Source organism: Argiope bruennichi, chromosome X2 (genome assembly GCF_947563725.1).
Source record: "Argiope bruennichi chromosome X2, qqArgBrue1.1, whole genome shotgun sequence".
NCBI classification, from domain to species: domain Eukaryota; kingdom Metazoa; phylum Arthropoda; class Arachnida; order Araneae; family Araneidae; genus Argiope; species Argiope bruennichi.
This window is the reverse complement of record NC_079163.1, coordinates 44,488,315-44,516,031: the sequence shown is the minus strand read 5'-3', so window position 1 is coordinate 44,516,031 and position 27,717 is coordinate 44,488,315. Positions and strand designations below refer to the sequence as shown.

General features: G+C 28.3%; 1 protein-coding gene and 1 long non-coding RNA gene across 2 annotated transcripts in view; one reads left to right on the top strand and one right to left on the bottom strand.

The window, feature by feature from the left end:
- The window catches only part of LOC129959940 (stAR-related lipid transfer protein 3-like), a 54,656-nt gene that overhangs the window by 21,165 nt on the left and 5,774 nt on the right, over positions 1-27,717 (top strand). Inside the window, exons 9-12 of the mRNA XM_056072856.1 lie at positions 19,143-19,292; positions 23,952-24,047; positions 24,178-24,257; positions 25,862-25,966. Of these exons, the coding sequence (XP_055928831.1) occupies positions 19,143-19,292; positions 23,952-24,047; positions 24,178-24,257; positions 25,862-25,966 (431 nt within the window). The remainder of the gene's footprint in view (positions 1-19,142; positions 19,293-23,951; positions 24,048-24,177; positions 24,258-25,861; positions 25,967-27,717) is intronic.
- LOC129959941 (uncharacterized) lies at positions 9,366-14,931 on the bottom strand. Its single transcript, XR_008783483.1, has 3 exons — positions 14,818-14,931; positions 13,652-13,744; positions 9,366-11,566 (listed from the first exon to the last, which is right to left on the bottom strand). It is a non-coding gene; the product is annotated as an uncharacterized LOC129959941 (long non-coding RNA).

Sequence of the window (27,717 nt, the reverse complement as noted above, 5' to 3'; positions counted from 1 at the left end):
TAGTACCACATGCTTTCGTACCTTCGTGTTTCATTATCTAAGAAAGAAGTTCGTTTTTTCTTTCTTTCCCCCCCCCCCTCCCGATGTTACGTCTATTTACTTGGAATCTTGAGGTCACCGTAGTTTAATCTTATAGAGGTAGACCTAAATGGAGGAAAGTCATTATTTCGGTTGTCAATAGTAGTTAAGCTATTCATATACACGGTGTCCTCTAAATCAACAGAAACTCGAACACTCATAAGTTAGTGCGGTGTAAAAGATTGAGGATTGGTTGATGGCTCAGCTTGTGCAGATTTTCCAGTCATAGGTTCATGCTCCCCCTCAGTAACCTTCGGTTAAAATGAAACGCGATATATCCTGACAACATTTGTGGTAAAAGTGTTTAAATCAAACAGACGAATTATATTCAATACATTTATAACATAAATGAAAATTTGATGGAAGTACTGATTTTAAAATACATTTTTGCGAAAATAGAATTGGATTTTTTTTTATAGGAATACTCTGACAAGGAATTAAACTTTTTAATGCAGCCTTTTTGAATTATAATCGGAATTTTCATTCGGAGCTTCTCTTATAAAATTTTTTACAAAATTGAAAGAAAATCTGATGTGAATTATTGATTTCTATATACGAATCATGAAAACATCGACATTGCAATAATCGATAAAAACAAATGAGACGGAAAAAGGCCTTATCGAAAATTGTTATATAATCAGAGAAGCCCTAAAGGAATCCCTATTCCTCCTCCTGTCGCTATTTATGACACACGCTCTATTTTTTAAATTTCACTTGCATGCAATTTTTAACTATGATGTCAAAACATATGTGAACTTGTTTTGATACTGCACATGTTTTATATAACAAAAGAAAATATGTGAAAGTTTTAATTTCTGAACACATGGGGTTATTAATAAGTGCAATGATGAATCAATAATTCTCATGAAACGCTTTTTCACTCTATTTTCAAAATATTTAAATCACTCGAGTGATGAATTCCGTAAGAAATGTTAGAGTTATAAAACAGCCATTACTTTATTCATTTGGATTGTTTCAGAGTATAATAAAGTGTTCCAGATTTCAATTTAGAAAATTTTCCAGATTCTATGAGATATCAGGTCAGATGAAATTTCACTTATTTCTGTGATTAAGAGTGAGACGGATGTGCTAGTTAAATTTTAGAACTCCGGAAATCTCTAGGGTGAAAGTAATAGCTGTGAAACAACTGTTAAAATATTTTAGGACTAATATTTAAATGAGTCGACAGTTCTATTTCCTTGCCTTTGAATTCATTAATCTTAATAACGGCTTAACTGTTTTGCCCGAGTGCCATACTTGTATCGATTTATCGAATTTTGATAGTTATAAGCAAAAAATAAACCATTCATAATGATTATAATTCAATATTAAATTTTCTTCGAATACATTGATAAGTCAAGTGTTCAATGAATTTCCATTTGGATCAAAATGAGAAAATATTTCCAAAATAATAGATGTCATCTTATTAGATAGTAAAGAAAATAAGATAGTTAAGGGTTTAAGCAAAATGAAATTTTTAAATACTTTTATATATTTTATTTTCATGAGCGTGCCTATTTAATAAAATATTATGCAAAATATTGATTGATTTTTATTGTTTTGTCTAAAATTCAAAGATTTAAAGATATATATATATATATATTTACTACGCATAATTTATTGGATTGCTGAAATTTTATGCTTCATTTGGATTCCTGAAAATTATTACAATTTCTTTATAATGATTGAGAAACATTTTTAAGACCTTGAAACTGAAATTGTTCCTTAACACGCAGATCAAAAGATGAAAAGAAAGAAAAAAATCATGTTTCCGGAAGCTTGGTCGATTCCCCCTCCCACATTGATGTGCAAAGACTGAGAGGAAATTTGTATCACTTTTAAGAATGGACCAATTAATGTTCACTTGTAACATAGAGTGAGCATTAACTGGCCATGCGAGCTCAATTTTGAAATCAATTGCAAAAGAAAGATATAACATCATTGCGCAACTTAATATAACATGCAACTACATGTTAGATTTTATACCGAGTTAAAGTTAAGTGTGAATGCAATGCCATGTGAATTGTCTCCATTCACGTGTTAACATTGTGCGCATTTTTATTAAGTCTGAACTTCTTTTAATTTATTTTATGGAGATTTTATTGGATTTAAATAATTTTTAACTATCCAAACTTAAAAAAAACATCGTTTTTTTTTGTTTGTTTTTTTAATGTAAGTTAGCCAAATCTATTGTAAATGGAGCATTAACTTTTTGATAAAAAAATCTTTTTAAATATCTTAAAAGTATTATTGATTTTCTCTGGTGATGAATGAAAATGTAAATCTTTATTATTATTAATTTACAATTCAGCAAAGTAAAGTTAATTTTAGTTGTAAAGGTTTCTATTAAACCATCTAACTGAAATTCGGTTCATAAACGTACAGAGAGAGGAAGGTTACATTTTTTTTATTTAGAATGTTGCTAAATTTTAAACTCAGTAAATTGATAAAACAGTAATTATATCTATAAAACAACATTTCAGTGTTATTTTATTTAATTTCATATATAGGGGATTGGCATATAGAGTATTGAATGTTTTTTAAAAAATCCGTGTAATTTTATCTTCTGAAAAAATTAATTTTCGAATTATTTAATCTCTTATGATGTAAATTTTCAACGTTATTATTTTGCTCTTATCCCTCCACAAAACAAAAAGTTGTTTGAACTTTTTATGAGAACAACTGTACTGAATGAAAGAAATTGTTGTTGTATTTTGAATAGGTATTGAACTTGACATTATGAACCTTCATTATCAGAGCATAGATTTTTATATTTATTTTTACGTAACACGTCTCTTAGTGCTTTTAACCTGTTGATTCTTCGAATTTATCAAATCAATTCTTGTTTTCAACTTAAGCTGTTAATACAAGACTGATAAAGATATGATAAATTTTTTTAGCTATATTTTGACAAAAGAGTGTGAAGCTTAAGTACAAGTGATAAAAAGAAATATCAAAGCTTTATTTATCGTATCGCTTCAAAATCTGTCCGATAAGTTTTTTGTTCTATTTCTTCTTTCGAGTCATTTGGGGATTTAAAGAATATTTCTTGTTATAACATAATAAATAATAAGGACTCATTCAAAACTTTAATATATTATTTTTCCATCATTTGAATTCAAATATAAATCATAGTTCTGCCTCTCGATTTGTCCTTTGTCTATAATGTAATTATGAAACAGCTCTTTTGGTTCTTGTCTTGTATAGAATAAGCGTGTCTGTGTCAGTCAGAGCCTGTTTGTTTAATGTTATGTTAAATGTTTCACTTCCTTTGAGCATGAGAACCGTTCATAAATTTTCAACCATATAGTCTGTTGTCATTGTCATGATTATCGTATTTTAATGCACAAGAGGGAGTCAGGGACTTTCTAATGACTCGGAATCTATTCCGTTTTTCTTTTTAGTGAAATTTCTTTTCTATTTTCTTTTGTTTTCTATTTCTTTTTAGTGAAAGTATTATATGCCAAATATATACTCCTTGGATATTAAATATGCTGTATAATCAAACTGCTTGGGTCTAGAAGATTATTGAAGATTCAGAAATCCACCGACTTCTATTGGGGATCGAATCATGGTTCACATTATCATCGAGCAGGATTTATACATGATCTAATTTACAGTTCTCCACCAACGATATAACGAGATTATCTCATTAAGTATCAGACTGAGGAATAAACGATTTTCATGTTATTTGTTTCGGCTCCTTTATTTAGATTTCTGAGATGAAAGGTATTTAAGCATTTGTTTAAATAATTGTCTCCTTTTTACTCGTATGCAAAGTACTTTTTATTTTGTTATCTATCACTTTTTGGTATTCGATGGGTGTTTTTTTTTTTTTTTTTTTTTTGTGTGTGTGTGTGTGTGTGTGTTTTCATAAATAGTTTCATTTTTAAAAAATTATTCTACAAGATAATCTCAATGCAGAGACTAATTTGTACAATTAATATCAAAATATTTCTCGTGTTACATATATGCATTTACGCAGTCTTACTAACTGATTTATAGAATATTTAAGGAGAAAGTATGCAATCGTGAAAAATTCTTACGAAATTTCGATGAAACTCTATGCTTCATATCACCTCTAATCCAGAAAAACCAATTTTAGAATTATGTCTGTCCGTCTACGAATACGAAAACGTAAAAATGGGACGAGTTATGGGAATTGAATATTTTATGCGGTCTTTAGATCAAAATTGTAGATTATATCAAATTTTAGACGAATTCCACTGAAAGATTGTTTCTCTGTTCGTGTGCACGTAAACGCGATAACCTGAAACGCATTAATTTAATAGATGAAACTCACTATATGATTTATCATTACAATAAAGTATCCGTATCAAAGTTCGGACCAAATCCTTTTACAGATTTACTGTCTGTCGGTCTCTCTATTCGTATGTATGTGAATGCGATAACTCAAAAACTCAATAAAAGGAAATGAATTTAGTTTATGAACTAATCACAAAACGTGCCGTAGAATGTGCCCAAAATGTGCCGTGGAAATAGTAGCGAAAATCGAGAGGTAAATCTGTTGGTTCTTAGCTCGACTATTTTTCGATGATTTTAGTGAAAGGAAATTTTTTTTTTAAGTAAAAATAAATTTATTTTATTCGAATGAAATAACATAAAATATCTTTACAGTATGCAAAACTGAAAGGGCATCATTTGCTTTTTGAATTATACGAGAATTTTTCATTGTTAATTTTATTTTAAGCATGCGCATAGAGTGTCAAAAACTGTTAGAGACCGTTTTCGATGCACAACTAAGACAAAATTTCTTGTAAAATATCTTTGACACTTTGCGTATTTGTAAATTTTTATTTTTTATTTTTTTTTATAATTAAATCTATTTTAAATAATTTAGCAATTTTCCATATAACAATAAAAATATTATTTGTGTAATTAGAGAATAATATTATGCAATATTTGCAATTATAATTATTTTTACTTAATAATATGCAAATGAAAGAAAAGAAGCGCGATTATATTCAAAGGTTGAATTCTTTGGAGTTTAAAAACTTTAATAATCATCTGTAAATAATGTTATTATTTTAAGAGGTGTTCTGACATTTAGAGGGAAATCTAGGATTTAAATAGGAATGTAGAAAAATCCTTATCTCAATCTGAGTATTTACGTTAACTTCTTTACAAATTTGATTACCATGCATCATAAAATGTGATGCATAGTGGATCTATTTGTCCAAAATATCACAAAACTACCGCACAATATTCACAATATCCTACGTCTTATGCTACTTGGATGTCACGACCCATGCTTCAAACTCACATATAACTAGACAATATAATCAACGGTTTAGAGATCCCATTAACCAGGTCCTTCTTGATATGTTTCGGATTGACAAGTTCAAACATTGGACGTATGAAGTTTCTATTTTAGTTTTCGTTGGAGCCTTTTGCCTCAGGAATTAAATGTCGAAAAAGATTTTTCAACTATCGAATCAATAGAAAATATATGCTACAATGACCTTAATTTATTGTAATAATATAGCCACTTTAACATTTTCATGGCTTATCTTAATTAGTCAATGATAAAATTTTGAAAAGGAATGTAACTCTTTTAAACTAAATTAATGATCATCACGTTCAATATTTAAATTTAAAACTACGAATTTATGTTTTTACCCTTTTTGTATGCTTTTAATAATTGCAATCTGCTTATAATATTGTTACTTAACAGTAACGTGATTCGTTAAATTATACATCTCATTTGGAAAAATAAACAAAAGCGCTTATATTTCTAAATTTACTGTATAACTGAGAAATAATTGCACTATATTTTGTAATCCTTTTATTAATATTTTGATTTACATCTCAGAAATGGTCTTCAGCTTGTTGCCAATCTGTATTAAATGGAATAATCTCACAAAGATTTCTTAAAGAATTATCAGAGGTATTTCCATCTTAGTATGTTATGTATCTTTCAATTAAAATATTATATGAACGAAAGCGAATATCAATTTTCATTTGGACTTCAAATGAAAAAGTAAAATACATAAGTGACTCTTAACATTGCAGACTGTCAACATATTGGTTCTGCTTGCATCGATCTGGCTTGCTATTATGAGACATCAGCATTAGGGACATCACTTTGATAAAAACTAGAAGGTGTTATTCCTCATCAGTTTCGGGCCGCGGTGGCCTGGTGGTAAGGTCTCGGCTTCGGAATTGGAGGGTTTGAGGTTCATGTCCCGATTCCACCGAAGAACCGTCGTGTAAGGGGGTCTGTTGCACGTTAAATTTGTGATGACCAAACGTCCTCCCGCTGGTGTGGCGTGGTGTGGAGAGGGGGGTGCCAGCTCAGGTGTCGTCCTCGTCATCTGACCGAGGTTCAAAATTACGAGGTCCGTCCCAAAATAGCCCTAGTGTTGCTTTAAACGGGACGTTAATATAATTAAACCAACTAAACTCCTCATCAGTTCACCAGGATAGCACAATTTGCGTCACTGCAGATTACCTCATACGTGATCAAACACACACACACACATACAAAAAAAAACCCCCAAAAAAAAACCACTAAAATAATTGCCTATATTTATGCAGCAATATCGCCTTACAAATTGATTTATCAATACTGCATGTCCTTAGAAAGGCAAGCGTGAATGCGTGATAAATGCGCAATTCAAAAGAATTATTTGCATGATTAAGATAATGTATTTTATAGCCTGCTGCAGATATTTAAAGAGATGGATATGAGATTGAGTGCATTAGGAATTTGAATTTAAACTAATAGTGAAAGATAAAAATTATTTTTAGACGTATTAAGGAAAGAGCTCTCAAATTATCATTTCTTGCACTTAAGTTACGCATATTAAAAGGACTTAAGTTACATATCTGTTCTATAAATGTTACTAAATTGATTCTATTAATTCGAAATTCAGCGTTTAGCTGAATCAATAACTGTTATTCTGCAGCTGCAAGAATGAAAGACTTTTAAAATATTAAAATTAACGGCATTACGACTACAAATTAAATAATTTAAAAAATTGACGCCTTTTGTCATGAATGAGATTGAATACATTAGGAATTTGAATTTAAACTAATAGTGAAAGATTAAAATTATTTTTAGACGTATTAAGGAAAGAGCTCTCAAATTATCATTTCTTGGACTTAAGTTACGCATATTAAAAGGACTTAAGTTACATATCTGTTCTATAAATGTTACTAAATTGATTCTATTAATTCGAAATTCAGCGTTTAGCTGAATCAATAACTGTTATTCTGCAGTGAGCTGTTCTGCTATTATTACGTATGAGGTAATCTGCAATGACTAATAGTGAAAGATAAAAATCATTTTTAGACGTATTAAGGAAAGAGCTCTCAAATTATCATTTCTTGGACTTAAGTTACGCATATTAAAAGGACTTAAGTTACATATCTGTTCTATAAATGTTACTAAATTGATTCTATTAATTCGAAATTCAGCGTTTAGCTGAATCAATAACTGTTATTCTGCAGCTGCAAGAATGAAAGACTTTTAAAATATTAAAATTAACGGCATTACGACTACAAATTAAATAATTTAAAAAATTGACGCCTTTTGTCATGAATGAGATTGAATGCATTAGGAATTTGAATTTAAACTTATAGTGAAAGATTAAAATTATTTTTAGACGTATTAAGGAAAGAGCTCTCAAATTATCATTTCTTGGACTTAAGTTACGCATATTAAAAGGACTTAAGTTACATATCTGTTCTATAAATGTTACTAAATTGATTCTATTAATTCGAAATTCAGCGTTTAGCTGAATCAATAACTGTTATTCTGCTGCTGCAAGAATGAAAGACTATTAAAATATTAAAATTAACGGCATTACGACTATAAATTAAATAATTTTAAAAATTGACGCATTTCGTCATGAAAGATAGTAATTCGTACTATGATGGAAAATAATTATTTTATGAAATAACAAATTTAAATAAAAATTATTTTCTTTGAAGTGAAAGCAATCCTTTCCTTTATATGAATAACTGGTAACAATTTGCATTTTTGTTCTTAAGTATATAAATTTTCAAAGTCAAAAGTTATAATTATTTTTTTTTTTTTAATTTTGCCAAACGTTAAGTGTTGAACCCGCCAATGCATTTAACAAACGTATGTCATTTTTGTAGCGTTATCTCCTTATAAAATTGAAAATACAAACAAAATACCGTGTAAAGTTACAAACGTTACAACAAAGGGTAATAAACTGTATGACAGCTGTTTTAACTGAAAATTTTTAACAGTAGTTGCAAAAGTCAGGTCGATTTCAGCATCTAACTGGAATACAACCAAAAATAATAACTGAATACAAGTGTCAACTCATGCTAAATCATCTTGGTTGTATTGTAACTTAGTCTTACATTGCGTAGTGTTTATTTCTAGATAATTTAAATTTTGTCTTTTTAAACTAATTTTGAATGGATTAATAATTAATTAATAAAAATTATTAGATTTTTGACTTGCAGAAGGATATTATTAAATAAGAAATTATTAATTTTTATAAATTTTTATTTAATATTTTACTTTAAAATAAATTTTCTCAATTATTTTTGTTTCATCTTTTACTCTCGTTTATAAAGTTTTAGCCAAATGCAGCTGAGCATAATAGAAATTCATTGTACATTGATATAAATACATATTCTGGAATAAAGATTACATTATTTAGCAGTAGTAATTAAAAAAATTTCTGAAAAAGGTATTCACTCTCCTGCTTTTATTTCAAGAGAAAAGGTTAATGGTTTTTTCCCTTAATGTTTGTATGATATAAAGATGTTGTAAGATACATGTGGACTGACAGATAAACAGAATTCCTTTTAAAGTATTTCATCCAAAATTTGTGACAGATCTGCAATATTAGTGTTCAGATTTCGGAACAAATTTCATTTTCCTAATTGGCTTGGTTTCTGAATTATCATGCTCGTATACGCACAGACAAACAGACATAATTCTCAAATTGTTTCTGAAAAAGGAGGGAGGGTGCTATTAAAAGTGTGGAGGATCTTCAGAGTCTTGGAATTGAAAATTTTGATGAATAATGTTTCCATCGCTGCAAATACGCCGCAACATTGCTGAAAATGAATTATTTCAAGAAAGCAACTCCTGCTTATTAGTCAAAGGGAAAAAAACATTATAAAACAATTTTATGGTGGGAAAGCTAATGAAATAAAATCAAAATATAATAAAATCAAATTATTCTTGGATTATTTTAAACGAATCTCAATTCTTTTTCTAAAATGGATAACAAATTTTGGCTGAAAAAGATATAAAATGATTGAATTCAGGGAAAAAATCTTGATAATTGTATCTGATATATAAATGTGTTGAATTATTTTTCTTAAGACAAACAAACCCTTCGCCTACAATTTCGAAATTTGAAATAAATTTATCTTTATTTAAATGAAAGTAAGATTTCTTCTAATGGCGCATTATCTCTGATAAAAAGAATATTCTTTGGATTATTCTTTTTATTCTTAAAGATTATTTTCTCCAGAAAAAATTATTCTTTCCATAGTTTAATAAATTATGAGATGAGCCCCTAAATAAGGTATATGAAACATTTATGTCACAAAGACTTTCACGTCTTGTCAGTTTTTTTTTTTTTTTTTTTTTTTTTTTTTTAGCTTAGTTCATACGTTTAATAGTCAAAGTCGTCAATCAAATCTCCAAATCACGTTCAAATTTTAAGATAATAGTAAAATAGCATTTATAAGCTAAAACAGGATAAGCAGATTTCAATTCTTTAACTGCGAAATTAGTTTATTTTCTGCTACATTCCGTGGTTTCCGCAGCCTATTGTATTTGCTTGTCATTATTGCAGCTCCTCGCTTTGATTCAAAAGTTTTTGAACCTTTTTCTAAATACTGCATTCAAATAATAATTCAAAAACATATGACAGCTGGAAAGTTAGGAAACGTCAAAGCAATATTTATTTTTAAAAAAACTGTTGTGAATTTAATTACTTTCAATTTATTATAAATTATCGTTTCGTTTCTTAGTTGTTTTCTAATTTTCAGGTTGAGATAAACTTTCGTCGATGAAAATGGAATGGAAATTTTTTCCTTCCATAAAAAGGAGGTCTTGGGAAGAAAAAAAGCTTAAGAATCTGTGCTAATCCAACCTTGAAAAACGTAGGCGACTTTATGTTATGAATTGTTATTAGATTTCAAGGCCGGTGACATGATAGTGAAGATTCATTTGATAGTCGTCCATAATACTGATGGCTGAACTACTGCACATACATGCCGTTAGGAAATCAGCTGTACGTCATATGTTTAAACAAGTGCCCATTAACATTTTATCTTTTCCTCGTGTATTAAAAACAGATAATCTTCTATGTGCACATTGGATCAAGTGGAACTCACTTAAATCTTGACACTGTGGCCTCATGAATATAATGGACTCATAAAAGCGAAAATTTTTCTAATTATAAAACATTTGACTTGCATTACGGCAGAATGAAATTTTCTCTTAAATTAAATTATGAAAACTGTTTTGAAATCCGGTATTTAAAGCACAAGGTCAGCTCGATGAGTGTTAATTTTCTTATGGCAGATAATAAGTACAAATTTAGAAACTTATTTCGATTTTTTTTTTTTTTTTGAGTAAGCGGCTCATTTCCTACTGTTATAAGCATTTTGTATGAAGACGAATAATATCATCTTTACGAAAAATGTCTGTCCCAAGAAAAGTACTTTAAAAATATTTTTATTGGATAGTTGTGTGATCGAAATACTAACATTATGCAGTATGCCGATTTCCACATCGCTCACGTCCTAACTTTACAGTAGCATTTCGAAATAAATTTCTTTGAATGTTTATTAACTATTGCTGATTTTATTGCGAAAGACATTCTAGTGATTTTAGTGTATTTTCGTGATGCTGAGTGGCATTGCATCCAAAAGTGGCATTGCCGTTGTAAGATTGGCTCTAGTTTTTGTGATAAAGGGATATTTAAATTTCAGTAGTAACGTATACGCAGTACTCGAATAGCATTGAAACTGCCCAAAATAAAAATCAATTATAAAATTAAATCAATACAATAAATCAACTTAATCCTAAAGAATAATCAATGCATATTTCAGAAAATAAACCAATATAGAAATCGCATGAAATGTGAACCAAATGTCAGTTAAAGAATAAAATTTAAAAATATATTAATGAATGAATTAATTTTCAACAAATCAAAATTGATAAATATAATGGCATTCTAAAATAATAATGATGTGTTAAAAATGCATGATGATGATACATTAAATCGAATAAAATGAAAACTAAATATATTGGTTCAATTAAGTCATTGAAAAGCACATATAATACTTTCCTTTTTTTTATGCAATGGAAGTTTCGTGTCGGAGATTCCAGCAGTAATTTACCGTCATGTGTGTTCCATATGCGATAGTATCTTTATTCCATTACTTTGATATTCTGCTGGAACTTCTCTTCTTGATCCTCATTAAAATGATTCAGATGTCTGAAAATCTATCCAAGTACCTATTAATAAAATGCATCCTTTTGTTCATATTAGCACCCAATTTTTCAATACTTTTAAGCATATAATAATGTAGCAGTTCTTCACAGTTCTCTGCTTTTTCCCCTCCCCCCCCAAAAAAAAATTTTAAACAACTAAAATGAAGCATGACCAAGAAAAAGGCTTACTATCAATCATAGATGCGAAAAATGTTAAATCTTTATAAATTTGTGAATTTGCGAAGCATCGAAAATTCCTGTTTTTTAGTTTTTCTTTGCCCTAGTCCAGGATATATTTTACAAATGTATTGGAAGCAATTTCCATCTTTATTGAATACCAGAACGCATTATTTCATTTCCAAGTTTTATACGAAAGGATGAGAGAATTATCATATTTCTATCAACCAATGAACAGGAGTGCTTCGTATGTTTGTTTTGTTATCTCGCTTGGAATTTGACCAACCTCAGTTCAGCAATAAATAAAACGCTGATCTCAGAGCAACGAACTTCTAATATTTTGATATTTTTTTTCTTCTTATATTTGACTTAGATCATAGGTTCCCAAAGTGGTCCAGGTGGACCCCCAGGGGTCCATAGAAGACCACACGGGGGTCCACGTAGACATGAAAAGTAAACAGGGGTTCACAAGTTGTAAGTGTTTGTAATAATAAATGTTTATAATTTTGTAAAACCACAAGTATTATTTTAATAAATAGGACACAAGAAAATGTGCTACTTTTTTTTCTTCTTAACACCCCCAATTTAGGGTGATATTTTTTAGGAGTTTTGGAAATACAGTAGAAATGTAGCAGCAGGGGGTCTACCGAAAATAGTAAAACTTTGAAAGTGGTCTACGAGAAAAAAAAGTTTGGGAACCTCTGTCGCGGTGTTAAAAATATTAATAAAATAATATAATGAATAAAATAAGTAAATAAAAAATATAAATTAAAATCAATAGAGGCAGCAGATACCATTAGAATGCTGATAATGTGCATTATTTCAAGAACTAGAACCAATTCGGGAAAAGTAACATTTTTTTTTTTTTTTTGAAATTACCAACCTTAAAATATTCTAAAATCTTTAAATATTCCTTGATAACTGATTTTGCGTTATTGTTGAGAAGTGAATCAATAAATGTGATACAAAATTCATAGCTGAGTGTAGGAGAGGGATATGGTAGTTGGGGTGCCTTCTGCATCAACCGACTATGTTCAGAAATCTTAGATCTGCCCCAAAATAACCTTCGAATAATTTCAAAATAGAACGTTGACTTAACTCTTTCTAGGGCCGTGGGAAGTATGCTTCCCACCAAATTTATCAATCTTTGTATGAAATTATGTAGGTTGGCATAAGTTCTGACAAATATTTTTAATAAGTCAGAAACTTAGATGCTTCAGTTCTTTATCTCAGACAAAATGATGTGTCTTGATTAGTTACTTAATTATTAATTAACCAAATTAATTAATTAATCAAATTAAATTTATCTAATAAGCTAAATGAATTCATTTTCTTATTCTAATTTCAAGCCTAAAAATATTTTAACATAATATGACTGGAAAAAAATGGCCCTTTAAAGGGTTAACTAAACTTCTTTGATGTTAGTAATAAGATTTACATTGGAGAACATTATAATAAATTTTAAAAGATAAGCTTTTCTAACCATCTCCTTTTTTTGTGGGGGGGGGGGAGATTCTTCATTTGCGCATTTTTTTCTTTCTTTTTTTTTGTAAAAAGAATATAACATTTTTTTTTTTTATGTGGGTATGGATTAGGATTAGCCTAAAATTACTACCAAAATAATGTTTTTCGGGTGTCATCTAAAAACCATTTAAGATATCATTTCTGCGTCTAAAAAGAAATTACTATATCAATATGAATACTTGATTATCATGCATCTTTCTTAATTCATATTTGAATTCATGATAACAAAATATTTTGTTTCTTTTGCTTCTAACTATAAATATACATATTTCAATGCATAGAAAACAATCGTTTTTGTCTAATAAATAGGTTTTCTCTTAACTAAAAGCAATGACATTGATAAATTTTACATCTCTTTCATTCTTATGTATCATTTTCAATACTGAAAGAAATTATACGAATACTTACATGTAAGCTGATAAAAATAAATTACTTCTTTGTTAATTCTCAGTAAGTGGAGTGCCTTTCAATCTTACTTTCAAATTCATAAAGATCTGCTACCTGCAATTCAGTGAATTAACTATAAAAAATATCAATTTAGTATAACTATTTTATTGAAACAAAAGTTATACTAATGAAATACCAGAAAAAATACTAAAAAAAAAATTTAATTAGCATATGTTAAAATAGTGAACTGAGAATTCTTGGAAATCGTAGAAAATGAAAAATGATTATTTTTATGATATTAATCACATTTTTATGGAATTGAATTTATATAATCATGCAGTCTTAACTTTTCTCATTAAGAATCTGTTTTGTTTCTCGTTACAAATCTTTGGTTTTTTAAAAAAAATATTCTCTCGGTTTTCTTTTATTTGTTCGTTTTGTTTTCTCCACCAAGAAATTTTTTTTAATTCCCGATTTTGAGCATTTTTTTGTGCTTTTATTTTTAAAAAATATTAAATTCTATATTGCATAAAATCTTAATATGGCATTAAAAATATCTATTTACTTCATCAAAACGCAAAATCTGCCAAAAAATACATTAATTTTCGAGTGTTTAATTTCAGAAGGAAAAAAATTATGATACGAGGTAATTTCGAACAAAATCAACAATGACTTCTTTTTAATAGTATCATATTGAATAATACAGATAAAACACACTTTAAATTCATTAAATTTCTGAAATACCTCAAGTAATTATTTTTTTTCTCAATACCATACGAGATAATTTTTCATAAATATCGTAGACATGGTTACATTATATTTAATACAAGTTTCTTTGGTGAAAAATTTCCTACTCTTTCATATCACATAATTAATAAATCATTTTATTTATTAAAATTACAAAAATAAAAGTAAGGCAAACATGTATCATGAGCTATGTCAGGGTAAACTTAGAAGTAAGCTTTCATCTACAATTGTGGAATTCTTGTAATTCCTAACTTTCAACTCAAATTATTTTATCGTCAATAGCGCACCATCTTCTTGAATAAAAAGCAAGATTTTCCTCTTAATTTTTCAATAAAAAATATATATATAAAAAGTTTGAGAATTTGCAACATCATGCTTTGAAGATTTAAAGAGAATTGTAAAAGTCTATGTCTTTCCTAACAAACTAACTGGACACTTACCTTAACACCATAATTCTTACTATCTTCTGATGTTGTTTGAGGAAATGCCAGACACATAATCAGCTTAGTAACAGGAAAATTGATAGAGGAAATAACTTCTCAGTCTACGCTTTTAAGTATGAAGAAAGTTGATCCTCTGTCGTCATACTTGCCAAACCGCTTCCTTAAAAAGATGTGGAAAGGGAATTACAACTTTTCTATTTTGTATTTCTAATCACACATGCAAAATTTATTCTCCTGCAACTTATTAACAAACAAAGCACTTAGTTGCAAACGATTCATTTAATTTAATTTATTCCTTTTCACCTCTTAATGTACTCCCATTTAGATTTCAGCAAAGCTTCTGAAATTTATTATTCAATATATACTCACGTTTTCTTTTCTTTTTTTTTTTTTTTTTTATTTCTTACACTAATGGAGATAAAGTATTTTGCATCCCGCAAACGCGTTGCTCTACCTAGGCATTTCTCGCGGCGAGGGAACTTGTCGGAGAAGTCTGAATTGGTTCAGAGAATGAATGCTTCTATCAGTACTACCTTCGAGTGAGGAGAGCAAAGTTTGATTTTTGTTTAGTAGATCCTGTGAGTGTTTGTTAAAACAACATGTTAGCTTTACCCAAGTGGAAAGTTGTTTTTAAATCACCTTGTGAATCGTCGCCAGTTTTCGAAGTAAGATAAGTTGTAGTCTTTTTCATGTATGAGTATAATTATCGGTATAATTGATTTTGTTTTTTAATTGTGACAGTTTCTACTAAAATGTTTTTTTTTTAAATTAAGATGTTAAAAAACCATTAAAGCAGCAAAAAATTTTATTATTGCTTACTTAAGAATGAACTTCCTCTAATATTATAATAGCGCTCTAATTGAAAGTCGAAGGTTGTATTTTAAACATTCGTGCAAATCGTTGTCAATTTTCGATATAAATTTTAAGCTTCTTCACATATTGGCTATAAAATTGGAAGTAAGCTAATAAAGATTTTTTTCTCTTTCTTGAAAATAATTTTCGAAATGAACGTTCTCTGAATGAATAGAATTATAGAAACAGAAAGATAATAGAAAGTGAAAAATCATTTTCAGCATCCCAGAAGATCATCCTCAGTTTTGGATGTAAGATATTATTTTCAATTTTTGTCAAATATCAATATAATAATCATAACATTTCTTTTCTTTGTTTTTTGGTGAAATTGTTGTATTAATATTGTAAAAGTTTAAGATGCTCGAAAACTGTTTAAAAAGTGTAAGTTTTTTTTATTTATTTATTTTACATTTGTTTGCTGACGGACATTGAACGTTGTAGCATTCTAAATTTTCAATGTAAGACGTCCATCATTTAACTTGTAATTTTTTAAATGAATGATAAGAATAATTATAAAGTGTTTTTGTTAGTATTATATTCTATATATCTTCTTAATTATATCCATTTTAATTAATTGCATATTAATTAATTAAAATGAATATTTATTACTTATATATTATTTTTATTATTATATTTATTATTATGAATATTTATTATTTAAAATGAGTATTATTATTTATATGGTTTAAATCTTTTAGTTTTTTGGTTATGTAAGCCCAGTGATTAGGTTTAATTCCCTATTGGGTATATAAATCCTACTTTTAAATGTGTTATCGTAGAAAGAATCATTTTTATATGGGATTTAAAATTTTAATCATGCAGAAGTCTGGTCGATAGAGTCCAAATAGATTTTCTCATTGTTAATTATTTTTCAATAAATTATATGCAATTTTTTAACACTTTTTTTGTTTAAATTGAATTTCCATCCATTTAGAATCTTTACAATGTATTACAGACACAGTAAAAATTTATATGAACAGCAGTGTAATTCATACCAAAAAAAATTCGATCCCACTAAATATATATGTAAGTATAGTTCATATTACAAGAATCGTATAGATATAAATTCACTAAGTAGTAATAAACAAAAACAAAGAATGCATTATAAAGCCCTTTTTGCGTTTTTAACATGTATTTCGTAATAATATTAGTGTAACCAGAGCATTTATAATTAATTACGCATTTCTTTAATGTTATTAATCATTTGTATTTTTATTTTCTTTGTTTTCATGCTTCTAATTCGCAATCTGAAAATTTTGCCTTCATATACATTTTTTGCCTGTAGAAATTGCATTGAATTTTAAATAAATTAAGAATGTTGACAATTAGTACTCATTATACATATGAAACCCGCCGCGCCGATATCATTTTTGGAGTTTTTTGCATATTTTGCAAGAGGAAAAAGGACCTGTTTCACAACTCTCAGTTAAAGGATGTAAACTGGCGCAGTTATATTTATTTCGTGATTGTGGCGTACTTGAAATATTAGACATTTGAAAACTTTGCCAAAGTGGTTTTTTTTTTTTTTTTTTTTTTTTTTTTTTTTTAACTTCATAGCTCAATCTAAATCATATATGCGTAACAAATACTATTTGAAATATCTCTTTATGATGAAAAATTGTCGAAAACTCGAAGAAATATGTATCCAAAACTAAGGACGGATTATTAAATAGGTAAAGTAAGCAACTCGTTAGAGGGCCCGATACTTTCGGCTTTTTGCTATTTCATTTTCATTAATTCAATTTTATGCTTTCATATGGTTTAAAGAATCGTGTACTTAAACTTTATCGAATTAAAATCAAGTATGGTTTAAATTTTAGAACATTTCTTTTTTTCATATTTACAAATCAGTGCAACCATTTTTTTCATTTGTACTCACTAATACACAAATCAATAGCTTTACCAAACTTTGTATCAACATTCTTAAATTGTGCTAAAAAATGTTTTAATTTTTTTGTTGTTATTTTGGTTAAAACTATTTTTAAACTAAAGTAATGAAAGAGTTAAAGAATTCATGATAGTGGACCGTAATTATGTGTTTTGTTATTCCAGTTTGCTTTAGCATTTGTTACTTGCAAATGGTTTCTATAATTCTTAAATTAAAAGCGATAAACAAAATTCTGGTTTGAAAATTGTTGCGGAAAAAGGTGGGTCCCGAAATTTGCATTATCTAAAGCCCTCTACAGGCTTTAATACAGTCCGGTTCGATGCAAACTATCCTGTTTCCTCAGAATATTTTTCTATACTTTTTGTAAAATACATAGGAAAGTAAGCTAAGAGCATTATATTAAAATATTTTCTAATAATTTTGAACTATTGATATAGTTTCATACATACTGATAGTATCTTAAATTGAATAAAAATTTTAGCTTACTGAATATTTGTCAACTATTTTACTTTTTATATCTTTAAATAATAACAAAGTGAGAACCAAAACAGAAAGCAGTTCTAAAAAACAGATAAAAAGTGATTATATATATATATTTTTCTGTGAAAAAATGTTTTTCCGTTTCAATTTAATAATAATTTTGCAAGAGTTTTTTTTTATTATTATTCTGTATTTCAACCATAAATTTGTCGTTAAACCTTTCAGAACGAATCTAAACGCCTTTGAAAGATAATGTCCAGAAAATTGCTTTCTTGATTAGAAATTGCATTTAAAAAAAAATTAGTTTCGTCTCTGCTATCTTCTTTTTCATTTTACTAGATGTTAATGTTATATGAAATAATTTGCTAGATCTAAGCCTTATTTTGCAGAAATATCCATTTTCTTCATTGTGGACAGAAATGGTACCCCCAGTTGCCTGACAGAATACTTCCAGTTTAGTTTCTACTTGTTGAGTGGTATAAAATATTCGAAACGCTTAGATCGGGATGTAAAGGATGTTTGAATTGGGATGTGATGTCACTGAAGTGTCTAGCAATCATTTTAAAAAAACTAAATAAAAAAAAAACTAGGGCATTAGTCTTGAACAGTTGAATAATCCTTTATCTGCTTGCTTTTTTTCTGTGTTTCAAAGCAGTGTAAGAGAAATCTAGCATTTTTACTATTATTTGTTTAAATCTTTTATTGTATAGATAAACGCTGTTTCGATAAATATATCACAGGAATCAATTTTAAGAACATCTGCACTCGTTTAATTTAGATATTTCATTTCCTCGTTGGCTTTCGTAATCTTGTCTATTGTTAGTATAAAAGTTAACGATGCAACTTTTAAAAATTTCAGATACCGAATATTATTATTATTTTATGGGTTGCCATCGCAAACGCATCAATTTGTAGAACTCCGTATTTTGTTATTTCGAATGTTTTGTTTATTTCGCCTTTGCTTATCCGAAACATTTTTTTAAAATTGGCGAATTGAAAAATGACCATTCTGAATAGAATTGTGGATTGGTTTTGTCCAAAAATTGAAAATCCTGCATTCGAAAATATTAAAAAACTTGAACCGTCTCCTGTTTTTTTGCAGGAGAGAGACTATCGGAAGTTAGCCGAAGAAGCTCTGCACAAAGCGATTGCAATTATCGAAGCGGATGATTGGAAAAAAGAGAAAATCAGTGGTTCGGATATTATCTACTCTAAAGTTGTACCGCCCTATGGAAAAGTCTTCAAATTTGAAGTAAGTTAAAAATTTGGCTTGTATTCTGTATTTATTGCTTACTTAGAATCTGGTTTTGCTTTGAAAAATTGAGTGTTGCTCATAATTTCTTCATAAAGCAGTCCATTCCTTTATTACAAAAAAAGTGTCTGTAACTTACTTCAATAATTATAAATCTCCTTTACGTCCTTTTTTAGTGAGCTTAACTTTCCCAATCTAAGCTAAGGTCTTAATAATACTGCAATAATGTAGTTTGAATAAAAATGCGAGAAATTTGAACTCATATATTTATTTTTGAAACAGTTTAATATAATAGGTTATGCAACTGTACAACTATGTGCATAAATTTTCTACAAATTACTTACCTGTGAGTATGATTTAATTCGCTTTGATATATATTTTTTTCATTATTTATAATGTAATATTTCCAAAAGTTCCTAAACATTTATAATATTCCAAAATAATAGAGAATGTTCTGTTATTTTCAAATATTTTTATAAAGCTGTTTAACATTTCCAAACTTAATAATGTTCAATAAACACACAAGAATAATCTAAACTGCTCTACATTTTTAAATTACTCTTAGTAAATTTCTACAAATTTTCAAAATGCTGTTGTGTTCGAAAATATTTTGAAATGTTCGGAAATGTTGCATATAGTTAATATTTTCTAACGTTTTGAAATTCATGTCTCTCCCCATAGTTTATAGTGTTTATAATACCCGTAATATTTTTCTTCAGTTAGCAATTAATATTTTGAAATCAGTCTAGAGGTCAGTTGTTGAAATCAGTCTAGAAGGAGATATGGAACATGCATGCACGTACATATGCATACAATGAGTTTTATTAATATTAAATTTTTGCTATTAATCATTAACTGTTAATATCATTTATGTAAACCCTGCACTGTATGCTTTAAAATTCTCCAAACTAACTTTTTAATGATATGTTATTTATTTAATTAAGATAAATTGCAAAGATAGTAGGAATTATATTTTGTGATTATGGTATAATAAAACTTCTCCATGCACAATATGCTAAAATAATGTAGGAATAATGAGTCACCAAACCATTTGTTTATATTATTTTACCATGGGGTGCCCTATATTTTTTATTAATATGAAGTTTGAGAAAAGCAGTAAAATAGTCAAAATATTTAAGCATATGTCATCGTTAATTGCACAAAACATTGCCATTTAGGAAAAGCTTAGCTAAATGGATTTATACATTGTTTTAACTATAAAATCCCAGTTATTTTATTGCTTACAAAAGAATATAAACCGTTAATAAATAGCGTTGGTAAATGATTAACCGTTTTGGAAAAAATATATTTCGAAGTTATATAGTTTGGGGAATCATACAAGAATGAATTCTTGTCAAATAATGAAGACGGCACATTAGTTGGTGCATCTTTCTCTAGATTTATATTTTTACTCCATGTAAAAGCAGATAGACATCATGGACAGACAAAGACATTCATTCCTCATTTAGCATGATTTTTAAATTCTGAAGTGCCATTTTGCGGAAATGCATACCATACAAAACTAAGAAGATGTACAAAAAAAAAAAAGGATTTATATTCCAAACTTTAAGAAAAACAAGCTAATATTTTTTAATTAGAAAGACATTAAAAATATGTACTTATTTTAATTTAAAATATTTACTTAAAATATGACACTAATTTGTTTTAGGTGAATATTTCTTCTCTGCTAAGCTTCCTCCCCCCCCCCCCCGCCCCGGAATTTTTTTTCAGACTGCATCGTCTCAACATTATAGATCTTTATAGTGTCTTCTATTCTGTTCTGTATGTAAACTAGAAAATTCCCCTCTCGATTCTCTCGTACCTTTACACATTGTGTCACGTTATATGCTTATAATCGTAGCATATGGAAGAAAATTAAACCTGTTTCAGTTAACCTGTTATTTGGCATGGTTTCTCAAAAGTTACGTATGTTCATTGGCTCTTGCGGGAAATTTACAACTCCTTCGGGCACACTTGTTTGCGTAAATATTAAAATTAATTAATTAACATAAATTCCTAAGAATAAATTAATTAAGAAATTTCACAGAACACGTAAATATATTATATTCATCCTATTAACTTAACATGTGCACATAAAAAAATTTTATTACAACTTTTCACCATTTGCCTATTAAAGAGTCAATTGACTGATTGCAAAATTTAAAACAATCTACAATTGTAATGTAGAGACCACAGATCTAATTTCATTTATCCAACTTGTTGCGTTTTCAATTTATTGTTTTCACATGTTTGCGAGCGGATAAACGGACTTACAATCTACCCAAATATAAATTTAATCAGACATTAGACATAGATCTGATGTAGAATTCATATATTAAAATTTATCCGCCTAGCTCGTTGCATTTTTTGAGTAACATATATAAACGAATATGATGTCCACATATAAGCGAATAGACAAACCGACAGATAATTAATACACATCTATAATTTGATGTAAAGAGCCACATACTAAATTTTATTTGTCTAGTTTCATTTATAATGTTCACAGGAAGACATAAATCCAGAAGTTTGTTTTTCTTATTCAGGGAATCAGAAGATTCATTAGAGAATCTAGACGGAATCCTGTCGAGAATTTCGTTTATAGAGATTCATCAATATCTAGTTTCAGATTATTATTATTATTATTATTATTATTATTTTGACAATTCCAATACTTCTCTTTTAATATACTGTAAGAGAAAGTATTACCTTGAAAATAGACAATTTATTCTTTTAAAAGTTATTATTACGTTCTACATTGTTCAAGGTTATTTCTAATTCCAAATGAGATTTATTTCGGTCTTAACAGTTTTTAATACATTAGTGTTATCCAGAGATTTCCGTAATTCTGGAATCTTCTGAAGATATAAACTTTTTTCTTGAAGGGCGTGCTGCAAAAAAATATTTTGTAATTTCTTAGCCGTTTTGCGGTGTGACATGTACAAGGTTTCTAAAACAATTTTACAAATGACTATAATTTCCTTGTACACAATGATAGGCAAAAAATTTTGAACATAATGTCAAAAGAAGCTCAATACTTAGTTTGCGCACGTTACAATTGCCCTATGGGACTTCTCTTAGTTGCACGGGCAACATCCATATGATAGACCATTTCATTCAGACGAGCTGAAGATAAGTATAGAGATTGATTGCTTCACTTGGTAGTGAAATGGACTAGTGTATGACTGTCGCCCTTATGATCAAAAGAAGTCATATAAGGCAGTTATTTCACAAATAAAATATAAAATTTCCTTTTTTAATGTGTTCAAATTTCTTCTTCCTATCGTTGTTTACGAGAAAGATATAGCGTGTAATGTAAGCGGTATAGTTGTTTTGAACAACCCTTTATAAAGAAAAGAATAAATTTCTATTCTTCCGAACAGTCATCGTTTTACTTTCCATGTTCCCATTAGCATGAATTTTCCTTTCGTGTTTGTGCACAAAATGTCTTTTAAATTAAAATATTTATAAATTTTTATGGAAATAGAAGAAAAGTATTGTTTAATATGTCCAAAATTATGTAATTTATCTGTATTTACGATACCACAATAAAATTAACTAATTGGTGAATAATTCGATTATCTCTATTTGATTATATCCATAAATAAGTTGAATAAGCTACTTTCTGTATGGATGTTTCCTTGCATAATCTAACAATATTATGTATTCATAAGGTATTAAAATTAATTAATCATCTATGTTGATATTAAAATAAGCTTGATCATTAATATATTGACTAAATATACATTTCTTTTGAAAATGAAATTAAAACTGTTTCAATTACTTTTCTCATAAACTCATGAAATTTTACCTTTATAATCATGTAACTAATAATTTATAACTTTCGATTTTTCCAAATATTTTACTTATGTGACATCTATGAGGTATACCTTAATAACTATCTAATTTTTATTGATAATTTTTGCTTAAGGTGGTAATTCTACAAAATTTCATAATTCACGAATCAATTTTTTAAATATTCCTATAACTCTTTTATGAAACATTATTTTGCTTTGATAAACAAAGCGCATTAGATATTTCATCGTTTACTAATAAATTTATTTAAATTGGCGTTTACCTAACTTAAGAAAAGGTTTTCTCTTTTTTTTTCCTTAAGATTCTGTTTTCATAACTAAAATTTTAAATTTTATATTAATAATCTGCATACATTTTTTTAATTTTGTTTAAAAAATTAAAAATTAAAATAAGATTATATTTCTATATTAAATTTTGTTTTTCTCACCATATTTATTATTAAGATTTATTCTCTGATTCTTAGTACATTAATAAAATCTTAAGTTAATAAAGGTTTTTATTTTGTTGTTTCGTTAATTTTTCTTATTAAATTTGTATAATCTTTTCAAAGTAGATATTTCTAAAATTTTATTTTTAATTGCAAATATCTTAAATCCTAAAGCAATAGAATAAATTTTGTGATTATTTCAAATTCATGAGATGATTAGTTTCAAATGGAAAATCTTGGTGGATTTTCTTTGCGTTCATATTAAAACTTTAATTTTTTCATTAACAATATGAATGCTTTATTTGAAAAAGGAATAAGAATTTTTGAGTGAAAAAGTTGTATGCATGATGAGCTAAATTATTAAAAATTGAATAAAGAATGAATTATATACTTATCTACGAAATTTTATTATATAGGGAATCGTACCTCTATCCCCGATGAAAGTTGTCGAGATACTATACTTCAAAGCTGAAGAAATGCACAAATGGAATCCAACAGTAAAAAGAGTTAAAGTAAGAAAGTTTTTGCTTGGGTCATTTTTATTGTACAGTTAATATTTCGTTTACGCAATATATATTTAAATTAAAAGATTTACATTTTGGTAATATTAATTCATTTATTTTTATATTTCTTCCGTAACAGGTTATTCAGAAAATAGATGAATATCATGATATAGCCCATGTGATAGCAACTGAAGGTGCTGCTGGTCTTGTTTCGAGCAGGTATAATGTCAAATTAATATATAAAGCTATGATAATCAGTGGAGGATTTCCGCACAGGCGTTGAAGGCTGACGCCTCGTACATTCGAGACCGAGGCGCGGGGGGGGGGGGTCAACATTTATTCGACGCTGATCACAATACTAACTCGACGGCGAATTTTCTACTTGCTCATAGGAATCTCTCTTCTTACATTTTCTTTAAAAAAAGAAAGTAAATGAATGAAAAGAGCCAAAGAAAAGATAAGTGGAAATGAGAACTAACCAAATGATGGGGAAAAAACCAGGGCAATAGATAATTTAAAAAGCAGTGATATTCAGGAAGTTTCTCAGGTATGAAAATGATAAAGAAAGAATAATATTATCAAGTCAACAATATGTTTTAAGGTAAAACCCTAAAATAATCTGATATTAATCTCTTGTTTATTAAATGAAAGGAATAAATTTTCGAGCTAGAATCATTTATATCAACCATTGATTGCCGGTGTTCGAAGTGTGATTTTCCTTTTTTCATTAGAATCAGCGTTGCCAAAAGTTTGAGAGGATAACGGATTTTTTTTTCAAGGGTGTCACCGTTGTTCAGGTTACTTGCTTTTCAATAATGTAAGATCACTTAAATCAGTATAATATAGCAACATTTTTTCGATCAGTGAAAAATCATAAATACAGTAAATTGTAAATGTCAATTAAATGCTTTTTTTAAATTTCATTTCCACAAATTTGAAATCTGACGGAAATCCATGCCAATTTGTATTGCAAGTGTGTTCTGCTGAGTAGTTTTCTGTTCTAAAACGCATCATGAACTATTAGCTGAATATTATGAATATACCGTATTGTTGCTCTTATTTATTTAAATTGATGAAGTGCAGGAGTTACGGTATGAAATGGTTATAGACAAATTCTCCTAGTTAAAAGCAAAAAAAAAAAAAAAAAAAAAAAACATGATTTTTATTAGCAGTCTTACAATATAGGTTTCTGTGTTAATAAAATTGATTTTTTTTTTTTTTGCTTTTATTCCATTTTATTGTCATTTCAAAATTTTAATTTTTATTGCTACCTAATGTGTATACTTTTGCGCCTCTAACATTCCGTCTAATTGTTTGATAGTGCTTAGAATTATAATTTTTATCGTTATGGCTCAAAAAATGTTTATATAACTTTATTTTCTCTATCAGAAAGAATGTCAATAGACTGAATTTTAGATGCCAATGTATTTTACATTATACTTCAGTTAAAATTTATCATATTGAACTTCACTGTTTTGTTTTAGGATTACATTATATAATCGTATTATTGTACATTATTATTGAGAACAAAAAAAAAGTTGTCTTACAATTAATCGAAAGAGATAACAAACTTGTTATTTTAATTACTTAGATAAAGAAAGTGATATCCACATGTAACAATCGTATGCTACCTCAGAACCCGACTTAAAGTGTATCGGGAGATTGTATTTATTTATTTATTTATTAAGTTTCGAAATGTTACATAACATAAGCATATAAGTTTGAATCCAAAATTTTATTTTCCTTCACATTTTTCTCTTCTTTGTTACATTATATTATTTTAGAAAAAGAATACTACTTATACTATTTATTACTTTATTTAGGGATTTTGTGAACGTAAGAATATGGAAAAAGAAAGATTCAGGGTATGTTCATGGATCTGTCGGAATTACCCACCCTGATGTGCCAGTGAAAGCGAAATACGTTAGGTACTATCTACTTTTTTCTTACTTATTTTCTTTATTATAATTTTGCATAAAAATGTAAAAATGACAAGTGATCTTTGAAATATCTAACTTAAGGATAAATTAATGTAATCCTCACGCGCATGCATACGTTTTAATATATATTAAAATAAGATAAAGTATATATTTAGATTTCCATTGAATTAGAGGCTTATATCGGGTTATGTCTGATTGATGCAAATTGTATTGCAAGGGCTAAATTAATTGGATTTTGTTAACAACAAATCTGAATTTATTTCTTCAGAATTTCTTAAATTCTCGATCATGGCAACAAATCTGATTTCGATTTAGTTTTAATAAGGCTTTCTACTCAAAAACTACTCCTATATTTCACCAAGCATCTTTCCCTCCTAATTTCCAAAAATTTGTATGGAATCTTTTTCTAATTTACAGCATTTCTTTTAAACAAGACAAATCTATTAAAACAGAGTTCTTTGGAGATAAATAACAAGAATTAGTTCCCCAAAATTCATTACTATCTTTTCCATTATTCTCTCAAACACACTCAGCAATCTATATAAATAATGCACTAATAAGACTCCAACAGAATTCTGGTATCTGCAACGCCAACTATGCGATCGAAATCCGATTCTTTATTCCATTGTAAACAAAAATCATTTTCTGGGTCCTTAGTTTTTGTTTTTTCCTTGTAAAGAATAAGCTGATCAATCATAAATTCGTTAACAATCTTTGTGTAAATGGATTGAGACTTTCTTAAGAACCCTCAAAACCTGACACAGGAAATTTGTGTGAAATTCATGGGTCACCTTAGACGCGAAGTTTTGAATGCATGTACAGTAGACTCCCGATTATCCGCGGGCGGGTTATCCGGGCCTGCCACACAAAGTTTTTTTTTTTTTTTTCACATTAAAACAGTACATATGTATTAATGTTTCTGTGTATCCTTGACGCCTCTCGTAAGTACAAAGCACTTTTCTGTTTTCATTAACAAAATGCATTTTTGGTTAGTTTTGAGTGATATACTAAAATATTAAGCGTTAGTTAAACATTTCCTGCTGTTTATTTTACGTTTTATTGTACATAAAACGATTTTTCAAAGTTGGAATGACTGTTTTCTCTTTTGCTATACCCGTTTTTAGCTTTTTTTGGATTATCCGCGATTTTTGTTATCCGCGGCGTCCGCGCCACCCAATTCCGCGGATAATCGGGAGTGTACTGTAATCGTAAGCTGAGCATATGCACTGTACATACTTGAACTGGAGGAAAACTACCGTTCTTCAATCACGTGATACCCTTCCCTGATGACATAATACATTTGAAAAATATTTAAGAAGATCAAGAAGTTTATGAACGTAACTGTATAAATAAATTTCAAGAATAATTTGAGGACAAATACTAAAGCTGTTTTCTATCATTATTATTTGATTAAAAATTGTTATAGAAGTAGTTCAGAGTAAATAACTACATTATACGAAGGATATTACTATCAATGGTGGTAATATTGAAGGGTGAGCAAATGTATGAGCAAAATTTTAGTGGGCTCTACGAAGACAACATCTTTATTATTATTTTACTTTTAAACCGAAAGTCGAAGAACTAGATTACAGAAGAAATAGAAAATAATTACTATTGTCCAGATCGCATTACTATAAGTGTCATTTCAGATGAAATGGAATCGTTTATATCTCATTACTCAGATAATCTGTACAGTTAAGGAAATCCAAGTTAGCAATACTGCAAAAAATACGTAGCAT